The 12,941-nt window shown below is 42.6% G+C and overlaps 1 protein-coding gene across 10 annotated transcripts in view; it reads right to left on the bottom strand.

Annotated features, from left to right (window-relative positions):
- LOC129853382 (citron rho-interacting kinase-like) overlaps positions 1-12,941 on the bottom strand; it is a 133,283-nt gene that overhangs the window by 57,756 nt on the left and 62,586 nt on the right. For 5 of the 10 annotated variants that reach the window (XM_055919359.1, XM_055919355.1, XM_055919361.1 and 2 more), the window contains 9 exons: positions 10,621-10,743; positions 10,234-10,453; positions 9,765-9,935; positions 3,475-3,498; positions 2,110-2,283; positions 1,783-1,963; positions 1,406-1,494; positions 433-537; positions 101-270 (listed from right to left, as the gene is read on the bottom strand). In XM_055919359.1, the coding sequence (XP_055775334.1) occupies positions 101-270; positions 433-537; positions 1,406-1,494; positions 1,783-1,963; positions 2,110-2,283; positions 3,475-3,498; positions 9,765-9,935; positions 10,234-10,453; positions 10,621-10,743 (1,257 nt within the window). The remainder of the gene's footprint in view (positions 1-100; positions 271-432; positions 538-1,405; positions 1,495-1,782; positions 1,964-2,109; positions 2,284-3,474; positions 3,499-9,764; positions 9,936-10,233; positions 10,454-10,620; positions 10,744-12,941) is intronic. The other 5 variants (XM_055919356.1, XM_055919363.1, XM_055919357.1 and 2 more) reach the window with 3 other exon arrangements.

Genomic DNA, 12,941 nt, shown 5'->3' with positions numbered 1-12,941 from the left:
TAGATTTAGGGCTAGGGTTAGGTTTAGGATTGGTTGAGTGTGTTTGTGTGTATTAGTAAGTAATTATACTCATTTAACTCCACAGTACTGTGGTACTCACTGCATCTGCCTCAGCCTTCTCCCGGGATGCTCGCCCCCCTGCCACCACAGACTCCAGCACGGCCACCCAGCGCTGCTTGTCTGGGAAACTGGGAGCCATGAAGTACAGAGTCTGTCCGGGCCAGCACGAGGTGTGGGGGTGGGACTCCAGTTTTAGCACATACTGCACGTCTACACACACACCACAGCACAGTGAGGGAACAAGGAGATAGTCCATTCCTAAGCAGATCATGATACTAATACGTAAAGCGCTAATTATAACCAGTTGAGGTACTATCCTAGCTCACCCACTGTGGCTGGGCTTTGCTCTGAGTGTGAGTAAGTTTGGTGTACCTGACTTGGCGGTGTTGGGCAGCTCAGACGCCCCTACAGCACCATGCACCATCACGTCTCCATCAGACAGACATAGCTCAAACTCCTCCAACGGCTTCACTGACTCTGAACAACACAAACGAAGAGAAATCCAAATGTACCCGAAAACTACACAGACCAAAATACACCACCTGGCAGCAATCAAGAACACTGTTAGTCCTGCGGAATAAGAATTGTTTGTTTTGAAAAATACTACTTGGAGTTCGACCTACAGTGAGCTCCAAAAGAATTGGGACAGTCACAATTTGTTTTTCGCTTTGGCGCTGTACTTCAGCACTTTGGATTTTAAATTATACAATGACTGTGAGGTTAAAGTGTAGACTGTCATCTTTAATTTTAGAGTATTTTAATCCATATGGGGTGAACTGTTATTGAATGACAGCACTTTTTGCACATAGTCCCCCCATTTTAGGGCCAAATTCCCTTATACGTTTATTAAAGTAGTCAAAAGTTTAGTATTTGGTCCCATATTCCAAGCACACAATGATTACATCAAGCTTGTGACTCTACACGTTTGTTGGATGCATTTGCTGTTTGTTTTGGTTGTGTTTCAGATCATTTTGTGCCCAATAGAAATCAATGGTAAAATGACATGTATTGTGCCATTTTGGAGTCACTTTTTTTGTAAATAAGAATAGAATATGTTTCTGAACACTCCTAAATTAATGTGGATGCTACCATGATTACGGATAGTTCTGAATGAACCGTGAATAATGTTGAGTGAGACACACAAATATCAGACACACAAATATCATACAAATATCATACAGACACACAAATATCATACCCCCAAGACATGCTAAACTCTCACTATTACAATTACATGGGAGGTTAGCATTGGGGGGGTATGATATTTGTGTCACTGTCCAAATACTTTTGGAGCTCACTGTATTTTATAATCAAATTTACTATAGGAACATTAAAGTTGTGGTACCTTCTCTGGGCTCTGTTTCGTAGATGGTCACCTTGGTCCCATCCAGCACCACATACTTCCTCTCCCAGCCCTGGCCACGCTTCACATTCCTGCAGAACACAAACAGTTTGTCACTGGGCCAGCAGCATAGACTACCACAGAGTCAGACAATCAATACCTGGGACAGATGAGCGTAATGCTTTAGTCTACAATTATACTTTGGCACTAGAGAGCCATCTCAGATTATATCAAATACAGTATGAGGGATCAGCAATCAGTCTACATTGATCAAGGGCAAGCAGACAGGCAGTGTTGATCTATAGTATAGTGCTATTAGTCAAATCTGTTTCACAGTAATAGAAAGTATGAAGTCCACACACCAGAGTTACCAGACCCACCTGGGCTGCTTCATCCACCCCTCCAGGCGAACATGTCCACTGGCCTCTTTGAGCTGCAGGCCAGGGGAACTGCCTTTGTCCCGGCACAGCCCCTCAGCCATATGCAAGGCACAGTCCCCAGGCATGCCGCACGTGGCAGGAAGACAGCGGGAGCATTTTGGATGGCACAAAGCGTGACATTCTGAAGGAGAGAAGAAAACACTTAAAGACAAGGACTGCCAGAAACACAATACTGTACAGGCTACCCTTCTGAAAAAGCCTTGCTCAACAGAAATGTGCCATGCCTAGTCAACGTGACAGGGAGTGGAAAGTTGGAATGTAGCATACCGATACAGGTGGCTGCCTGACGACCGAAGTGCACAGTATCCAGGCACACAGTACACTTGGCAGCCCTCATGTTGAGTCCCACGGTGAAGCAGTGAGGGGTGTTGTGGTGAATGCTCTCCCTCTGCCTCCCCCTCTCCCTGTCTCTCTGACTGTCCTTCATGCGATGGCTATACTCTGAACACAGCCAGAGAAGACAGTGAGTAGGGAAAGTATCCATAGCAACCACAATGATTGTATGGAGAAAAAAAATCTGAGCACCATGCCATGTCAGCTGTGCAAGTGAGGCAACAAACAGGAAGCATCACCAACACAACGTTCACAAGGAGCTGAAGTAAAAAGGTAAATCATATTAATAGCATCATCCACCAGTGATCAGTTCATGACTGGAACTTAACACATGCATCCAGGAATCTTCTTATTGAGGGAATTGGATTCATATGTTCCAACAGTGCGGTATAGGCTGAAAAGCTGAAAAGAAAACACCTCTGTGTATGTATGGTGTGCAGGTCTGGGTTGAGTTGCAGTGGTTCAAGATGCAGGGCAGATAGCTGTGTGAGGGTCAATGGATTGGAGTGTAGGTCAACAGATGTAAAGGAAATTGCTTCAGATTTCCAAAGCTGAGCACTTAGAGGGAGGAAAGTTTAGCTCAACAACAGTGAACTATGTATGTAAATGTTTTCATTCTCATCTATCCAAGTAGAATACAGACACACAAACTGTATGTCACAAACAAATAATGGCTCCTTAACATGATAGGGTGATTTGATGTTAGCTGGTAATGTCTAATCATCCAATCTGCTGATTTGAATTTAATTTCTACAATGATTTACCTGACAGCAGCCAGGAATGAGCATTGATACAATATTCCAACATGGTGGTAGAAAATACTTTTACTATAAGCTACCAAGAAACATTTCTTTATAATTTATGTATGCATAGACATGTAAAGTTACTTTTGATGAATATACTCATTCATTGAAGTGAACACCAACTTCAGAGCTTGAGTAATTCAGTAAAGGGGCATTACTGGAAAGTGGAAGCTCCAATACAAACATTAAAAACCCAAACTTAGCATACCATACTCTACATTAAAAAATAAATAAAAAACATTTAGCAGACACTCTTATCCAGAGAAATTTACAGAAGCCATTAGGGTTAAGTGCCTTGCTCAAGGGCACATCGAATCTGCACCAGCAACTTTTCAGTTACTGGCCCAACGTTCTAACTGCTAGGCTACCTGCCGTCCTAAAGATCTGCCATTTGATCCTAGTGCAGAGCTTTTAAAATCTGGCCCATTCGGAGTGTGGAAGAGGGTTAAAGGGATGGGACAGCAAACCGAGGGCTCCATGAGTTAGGAGAACTTACTTTCAAAAGTGACCCTCCTTCTCTCTGTTGAGTGTGAGAAAAAAGGACAAAGGTCTAAGGCATTAGGAGGAAGGTGAATATTTGCAGGATGGTGGCGGCCATCAGGAAAGCTTGCCTGGGTACTATTACAGTTCCAAGTAGCTTTATTATATACTGCATTATATGGAAATATGGACACATTGCTGAAGCCCACACAGAGGTCTCATCTGGTGGTGTGTGTGTTAGCTGTGCATAAGGTCATTCTGTAAATAACGGGGCCAATGTGTGACATTGGGATACACATTTCTAAATGGTTTGCAACTAAAATAAAAAAGGATACGTTTACAGTACACTACCGTTCAAAAGTTTGGGGTCACTTAAACATTTTCTTGTTTTTGAAAGAAAAGCAATTTTTTTGTCCATTAAAATAACATCAAATTGATCAGAAATACAGTGTAGACATTGTTAATGTTGTAAATGACTATTGTAGCTTGAAACGGCAGATTTTTTATAGAAAATCTACATAGGCGTACAGAGGCCCATTATCAGCAACCATCACTCCTATGTTCAATGGCACATTATGTTAGCTAATCCAAGTGTATCATGTTAAAATTGCAACTGTTGTACTGATTAAAGAAGCAATAAAACTGGCCTTCTTTAGACTAGTTGAGTATTTGGAGCATCAGCATTTGTGGGTTTGATTACAGGCTCAAAATGGCCAGAAGCAAAGAGATTTCTTCTGAAACTCGTCAGTCTATTCTTGTTCTGAGAAATTAAGGCTATTCCATGCGAGAAATTGCCATGAAACTGAAGATCTCATACAAAGCTGTGTACTACTCCCTTCACAGAACAGCACAAACTGGCTCTAAACAGAATAGAAAGAGGAGTGGGAGGCCCCGGTGCACAACTGAGCAAGAGGACAAGTACATTAGAGTGTCTAGTTTGCGAAACAGACGCCTCACAAGTCCTCAACTGGCAGCTTCATTAAATAGTACCCGCAAAACACCAGTCTCAACGTCAACAGTGAAGAGGCGACTCCGGGATGCTGGCCTTCTAGCATGCCCCGTTCAAAAAATGCAGAACTGAGAACAGATATAGCCCTTGGTTCACTCCAGACCCGACTGCCCTTGACCAGCACAAAAACAACCTATGGCGGACTGTAATAGCATCGAATAGTCCCCGTGATATGCAACTGTTCAGGGAAGTCAGGAACCAATACACGCAGTCAGTCAGGAAAGCAAAGGCTAGCTTTTTCAAGCAGAAATTTGCATCCTGTAGCTCTAACTCCAAAAAGTTTTGGGACACTGCAAAGTCCATGGAGAACAAGAGCACCTCCTCCCAGCTGCCCACTGCACTGAGGCTAGGTAACACGGTCACCACCGATAAATCCATGATAATCGAAAATTTCATTAAGCATTTCTCAACGGCTGGCCATGCTTTCCTCCTGGCTACTCCAACCCCAGCCAACAGCTCCCCCCCCGCAGCTACTCGCCCAAGCCTCCCCAGCTTCTCTTTCACCCAAATCCAGATAGCAGATGTTCTGAAAGAGCTGCAAAACCTGGACTCGTACAAATCAGCTGGGCTAGACAATCTGGACCCTCTCTTTCTAAAACTATCCCCCGCCATTGTTGCAACCCCTATTGCCCGCCTCTTCAACCTCTCTTTCGTATCGTCCGAGATCCCTAAAGAATGGAAAGCTGCCGCGGCCATCCTCCTCTTCAAAGGGGGTGACACCCTAGACCCAAACTGTTACAGACCTATATCCATCCTGCCCTGCCTATCTAAAGTCTTCGAAAGCCAAGTTAATAAACAGATCACTGACCATTCCGAATCCCACCGTACCTTCTCCGCTGTGCAATCCGGTTTCCGAGCCGGTCACGGGTGCATCTCAGCCACGGTACTGAACGATATCATAACCACCATCAATAAAAGACAGTACATATGCAGCCGTCTTCATCGACCTGGCCAAGGCTTTCGACTCTGTCAATCACCGTATTCTTATCGGCAGACTCAATAGCCTTGGTTTTTCTAATGACTGCCTCGCCTGGTTCACCAACTACTTTGCAGACAGAGTTCAGTGTGTCAAATCGGAGGGCATGTTGTCCGGACCTCTGGCAGTCTCTATGGGGGTACCACAGGGTTAAATTCTCGGGCCGACTCTTTTCTCTGTATATATCAATGATGTCGCTCTTGCTGCGGGCGATTCCCTGATCCACCTCTACGCAGACGACACCATTCTGTATACTTCTGGCCCTTCCTTGGACTCTGTGCTAACTAACCTCCAAAGGAGCTTCAATGCCATACAACACTCATTCCGTGGCCTCCAACTGCTCTTAAACGCTAGTAAAATCAAATGCATGCTTTTCAACCGTTCGCTGCCCGCTGCCCGCGCCCGCCCGACTAGCTTCACCACCCTGGACGGTTCCGACCTAGAATATGTGGACAACTATAAATACCTAGTTGTCTGGTTAGACTGTAAACTCTCCTTCCAAACTCATATTAAACATTTCCAATCCAAAATCAAATCTAGAATCGGCTTTCTATTTCGCAACAAAGCCTCCTTCATTCACGCCGCCAAACTTACCCTAGTAAAACTGACTATCCTACCGATCCTCGACTTCGGCGATGTCATCTACAAAATAGCTTCCAATACTCTACTCAGCAAACTGGATGCAGTCTATCACAGTGCCATCTGTTTTGTTACCAAAGCACCTTATACCACCCACCACTGCGACCTGTATGCTTTAGTCGGCTGGCCCTGTTACATATTCGTCGCCAGACCCACTGGCTCCAGGTCATCTATAAGTCTAAGCTAGGTAAAGCTCCGACTTATCTCAGTTCACTGGTCACGATAACAACACCCACCCGTAGCACACGTTCCAGCAGGTATATCTCACTGATCATCCCCAAAGCCAACACCCCATTTGGCCGCCTTTCCTTCCAGTTCTCTGCTGCCAGTGACTGGAACAAATTGCAAAAATCGCTGAAGTTGGAGACTTTTATTTCCCTCACCAACTTTAAACATCAGCTATCTGAGCAGCTAACCGATCGCTGCAGCTGTACATAGTCCATCTGTAAATAGCACACCCAATCTACCTACCTCATCCCCATACTGTTTTTATTAACTTTTCTGCTCTTTTGCACACCAGTATCTCTACTTGCACATCATCATCTGCTCATTTATCACTCCAGTGTTAATCTGCTAAATTGTAATTATTCGCTCTTATGGCCTATTTATTGCCTACCTCCTCATGCCTTTTGCACACACTGTATATAGTCTTTCTTTTTTTTCTACTGTGTCATTGACTTGTTTATTGTGTTATTGGCTTGTTTATTGTTTATTCCATGTGTAACTCTGTGTTGTTGTCTCTGTCACACTGCTTTGTTTTATCTTGGCCAGGTCGCAGTTTTAAATGAGAACTTCTTCTCAACTAGCCTACCTGGTTAAATAAAGGTGAAAAAAATATTTAAAGAATACAATCAACGATCCTGTGGCCAAAGTGGAGGCACAAGCACTTGTAGAGGAAGTTGGGTCCTATTTGTGAAGAAATGAATGTGGAGGCTGTTCTGAAAGAGAAGAGACTGAGAAACAGCAAGAGGCATTTCAGCTATGAGGCTCCTGTTGAACCAGTGACTGATGCACTGAAGAACCTTGAAGTCAACTACTTCAACATTGTGGTCAACTCCGCTGTTGACATCCATGGATGAGAGATTTGAAACACTCAACAAGTTGAAAACCAAATATGGAGTGCTGCTGAACTTCAGCACTGCCTCTCAGATGTCCAGTGAATCTTTAAAGGCTCACTGCATGGAAGTTGAAAACTCTAACCTTCAGAGATGACTGTGACATCAGTGGAATGGATCTGACACACGAGATTCAGAATTGACCTGATCTGCCATCAGATAAGATGACTGCCTTTGAGCTGATTTCCTTTCTCTGTTATAAAAACCTGGAAGATCTCTATCCTATCCTTTTGGACAGCCCTAAGAATTGCAGTCACCCTACCAGTAACAGTAGAATCGTCAGAGAGGAGCTTTTTAAAATGAAAGCTCATCGAAAGCTACCTGAGGTCTTCCATGTCACAGGAACGTTTGAATGGTCTGGCCATCATGAGCATAAATCATGACCTGGGGAAACGCATGTCCTATGATGACTTCCTTGATGATTTTGCCTCAAAGTGCAGAAGGGGAATATTTTGATAGTAAGATTTTAATTCAAACATTCAAATGTTTAGACACTTAGTAACATTTAAGATTGTATGGCAGAAGTGCATGTGTGTAAATGCCTGCTTAACTAACTATGTGACATACATTCTCCATTTCTTCCAGACAGTCCAGACAGACTGGTGTCCATGCTGATGCTGAAAATGCCCAGGCTGTAGAGGGAACCAAAGTTAATCACACAGCTGTATAGGTTTTATTTGACTATTTTGAGACATATAGCTACAGCCATAGCCTGTAGGCTTATGTTTACATTGTATAGCCAAAGCTAATTGTATAATATTGTGAGGACTGGACTAATTACCAGGCAGCAGAGCCAAAGCTCAATATTTTCTACAATTTCTTATGTTAATGTTAATATTCACTTATCTTAAGATTCTATAGAAAATATTGTATTCAATAAATATTGTTTGTTTATACCTCATTCTGTTCTGTATAGGTCTACTTATTCTTAGACCGACAGATGGAGCAAACTGTTTTAAAGGAGGGAGGATTGTAGTGGGAGCACTGGGGTGTCAGGTGTGACTGTGTGACAATGGCAAATGGTTTACATGGCTCACGGGTCAGGTAGGAGGGCCCCTCAGCAGAATTTTCCTAGGGCCCCAGGGAGGTCAGAACCAGCTCTGGTTGTTGCATTGCATGTGAAATCACAACAGCTGTCCGTCACTTGACTGCCATTTGGAAAATTCCTTCCTGGATCAGATGATGTGTGAAAATATCACAGTGTATCTAATCAGCCGGACACCAATCGCACATCCAACAAGTATTATGCATAGTTATTGAAGAACCACATTAATGACAGTATCGATTTAGGTTTTAAGTATCATGGTAAGGTGACTCTTTCAGTTAGAAGCATTCGATTTTGCAGTTGCATTAATTATTTAGGATTTTTTGTGCCCATGAAAACTGTTTTCACCCTGTAACATAAGGATACACAAACTGTTATATAATTACGCTGCATTTCTGAGATGTCTATATAAAAACCTGTCAGACAGCCAGATCCAGGATTCTTACAGGATTCAAGTTCAATGTCTAATTGAACTGATTAATGCTTAATATATGATATAACGACAACTAACGCTGCCATAAACGTACAGAAAAGTAATGTTTTATGACACACGATTTTGGAATTCATCAAGACACCGACCATGATAAAGGGTTAAACATTTCAATCAACTTGTGAATTGTATTGAATATAGCTATGATCCCCCTTATATCTTAATGTAATGACATGAAGAAAAATGGCAGATTATTATCAATTAACCTTAACCTTTATTTAACTAGGCAAGTCAGTTAAGAACAAATTCTTATTTACAATGACGGTCTAACAAAAGGCAAAAGGCCTCCTGCGGGGATGGGGGCTGGGATTAAAAATAAAAATAAATGAAACAAAAATATAGGACAAAACACACATCACGACAAGAGAGACAACACAACACTACATAAAGAGAGACCTAAGACAACAGCATGGCAGCAACACATGACAACACACCATGGTAGCAACACAACATGACAACAATATGGTAGCAACACAACATGGCAGCAGCACAACATGGTAGCAGCGCAAAACATGGTACAAACAGTATTGGAAACAGACAACAGCACAAAGGGCAAGAAGGTAGAGACAACAATATATCACACAAAGCAGCCACAACTGTCAGTAAGAGTGTCCATGATTGAGTCTTCGAATGAAGAAATTGAGATACAACTGTCCAGTTTGAATGTTTGTTGCAGCTCGTTCCAGTCGCTAGCTGCAGCGAACTGAAAAGATTACGATAGAGGAAGGAACTGAAAGATTACGATAGAGGAAACCAAGTCTAGATGTAACTTTAGCCTGCAGCTTTGATATGTGCTGAGAGAAGGACAGTGTGCAGTCTAGCCATACTCCCAAGTACTTGTATGGGGTGACTACCTCAAGCTCTAAACACTCAGAGATAGTAATCACACCGTTGGGGAGAGAGGCATTCTTCTTACCAAACGTATCAACAGCTGTAACAAGTTGTCCAGTGTAGGTAATCCTCACTGGTACCCTAGTTTATAGAAAGACCCATATACACTCCCATGTCCACTACTTCTCCAGAAGGACTCACCCTCAGGGGTGGCAGCCTCCTTCCTGCGGCTAGAGTTCGAGGTAGCCAGCAGGTTGCTCGGGCCCTGCTGGTGTTCAGGAGACTTCACCATGGCAGACATCATCATCTGCTGCCGCGTTGTGGCAGGGGTGTCAGGGGTACCACCATGGTCCACAGGTTTGTACTGGACCGCTGGATGTGTGTATATATATATATATATATATATATATATATATATATATATAGAGAGAGAGAGAGAGAGAGAGAGAGAGAGAGAGAGAGAGAGAGAGAGAGAGAGAGAGAGAGAGAGAGAGAGAGAGAGAGAGAGAGAGAGAGAGAGAGAGAGAGAGAGAGAGAAATCATAAAGGGAAAGTCATTAGACCTGGTGTGAGTTTGATGTGCTACTTGTTGTGAGATAGCATGTGCTGGACCACAGCAGTGGTCTTCAGTGGGATTATGTCCTGTTTATTTGAGATGACAGTGTCCTCACCCTCCTCTCGTAGGGAGCGCAGCTCCAGTCTCATCTTCTGCAGTGCATCCTCCAGTTCAGAGCAGCGGGTGCGCTCCTTGTCCAGGGACACTTTCATGTCACTGTACTGCAGGGGCACCGGCTTCATGGAGGGTGCAGGGGACACCTGCTGGGGCACCTGGGACTGGCCCTGGGCTGCCATGGCAGCCAGCAGGTCCTCTCTGCGCCGCCCAAATAGACCCTGGGACAAACACACACAAACACACACACAACTGTCACTGAAAAACATTCTGAGAAAATATTTGGAGTAAAATGAAAAGGTCCATGAAAAGCTGCTCTAGAAATGGTAATGTATGTATTAATGCACTCTGTGTCTCTGTACCTGTATTTTGAGCTGTCTAGTCTCACCTTTTTCTTCTTGGAGCCCCCCTGGTCCACCCTGGCCTGGAGGAAGTCTATGAGTTTGGATTGCTGGGTGATTGTCCCCTCCAACTTCACTTTCTCATGGGAGTACACAGCCTGCAGGTGGAGCTAAGTGAACATTTCTAAGGCATTGAATTTCTACTCATGTACCTCTGTCTGTGTGTGTGTGTGTGTGTGTGTGTGTGTGTGTGTGTGTGTGTGTGTGTGTGTGTGTGTGTGTGTGTGTGTGTGTGTGTGTGTGTGTGTGTGTGTGTGTGTGTGTGTGTGTGTGTGTGTGTGTGTGTGCGCGTGTGTGTGCGTGTGCATTTGTGTGTGTGCGTTTGTGTGTGTGTGTGCATCAGTGTTAATTCTGGTACTCTTTTTAGATTTAGTCTAGTCTTAGTCATTTTGACTAAAATATCATTAAGTCACATTGTTTTCATAATATAATGATTTAGTCTAGTTATTCAAATAATACGAAAATAGTGGGCCATTTAAGTAAATTGAATGCCCTTTCTTTTTAGTCATATTTTAGTCACATCACATTTGTATTGCCTCATTAACCTATAGTAAACATAAATCACGGACTTCCATGTGCACAAACATACATAGCCTTGTCCTACCAACATATTTTTCGGCTTAACATCTGTTGTGGAAATTCTTACACAACGATTCTCTTCCCAACAGCCAAATTGTCGGTAGAACACATTACTCTGCAGCAGATAATACATCACATCCCTTGACAAGGGCTCCAGACACATTTTTTCCACAGTGCCACCAACTTTTTCAGTGGCACCAGCCCATGATTTTGTAGCACCAAATTTTTGTTATCATTCATCTTATAAAGTAATTCACAGTGCTTTAGACTGTGTAATCGACTAATGAGATGGTAGGCTATTCAATAAATAAGTTGTTTCATCTAACATGTCCAAGCAGGAATGCATGATTCAAGATATTTTGATGTGCAACCTAATCCAATGATTGTCATGAATTGTGAGATGACAATAGGGTATTGTTGTTTGTTATATTTTAATGTTAAAATAGGGCTTCAGAATTTTCTGAATTGTTTTGTTCAGTAAATTTGAATTTTCATACATCTTTGTGTGCACTAATATCATATGCAAATTTATTTTGGGGCTTATTCACCACATGAGGAAGTGAACTCTAAACACATTAGCTAGCTCTCTAATTAAGCATTAAGGCATGGGGGGGTGCCTGGATACAGCCCTTAGCCATGTTATTTTGGCCATATAACACAACCCCTCGAGTGCCTTATTGCTTAATTAGAGATCTAGCTGATGTGTTTAGAGTTTTCACTTCCTCATGTGGTGAATTCTGGAGCCCTATTTTAACAGTAAAATATAACAAACAACAATACTCTATTGTCAGCTCAAAATTCATGACAATGGCTAATGCGCATTTCGCGCACTTCGTAATTTAAAGCCATATCAAATATATGGGTTGTAAAATACAGTAGTTGCTATTGAGTTCAATATTAAGAGATTACAAATACAAATTATACCCACAGAAAGCTGAGAACAACAATAGTTGTTTTCATCGCTATGTATTTCCCGCAATTTGACTTTTTAATCTTATACAACTAGAAGCCTTTTTCCTCTCGTTCGGAGCACACATCAAGTGGCTCGCTCATCACAGCAGCAGGCCCCAGCAGAACAGGACCCAGCAAAACAGGCCCAGGGGCTAGACAGACACTTTTTTTACAGGAATCATTAAGATAATGCACTTTACTGTTTGACCAAATAATTTTAGCCAACCTAAAAAATATGAAGTTTTGAAACTTGTGAGTTTGAAACTCGCACGCGACCAATTACAAATTGAACTTGCACAGCCAAGTCAAAGGGTCATAAAATGCCACTTAATGGTTGCAGTCTGGAGCCCTGCCCTTACAAAAAAGGATTGCGGTTTTGAAACTGCAGTAAAAGTGCAGTTTAACTGCAGTTATATTGCATCTAAATGCAGTTAGACAGCAAAATTACTGCAGTAAAAAAAACTGTGTTATTCTGGCCACAATCACCTGACCTCAACCCAATTGAGATGGTTTGGGATGAGTTGGACTGCAGAGTGAAGGAAAAGCAGCCAACAAGAGCTCAGCATATGTGGGAACTACTTCAAGACTGTTGGAAAAGCATTCCTCATGAAGCTGGTTGAGAGAATGCCAAGAGTGTGCAAAGCTGTCATCAAGGCAAAGGGTGGCTACTTTGAAGAATCTCAAATATAAAATACATTTTGATTTGTTTAACACTATTTTGGTTACTACATGATTCCATATACAGTGGGGAGAACAAGTTTGCAGGTTAAGTCATTAA

Source organism: Salvelinus fontinalis, chromosome 4 (genome assembly GCF_029448725.1).
Source record: "Salvelinus fontinalis isolate EN_2023a chromosome 4, ASM2944872v1, whole genome shotgun sequence".
In the NCBI taxonomy this organism is placed as follows: domain Eukaryota; kingdom Metazoa; phylum Chordata; class Actinopteri; order Salmoniformes; family Salmonidae; genus Salvelinus; species Salvelinus fontinalis.
This window is presented reverse-complemented; position numbering and strand designations above follow the sequence as displayed.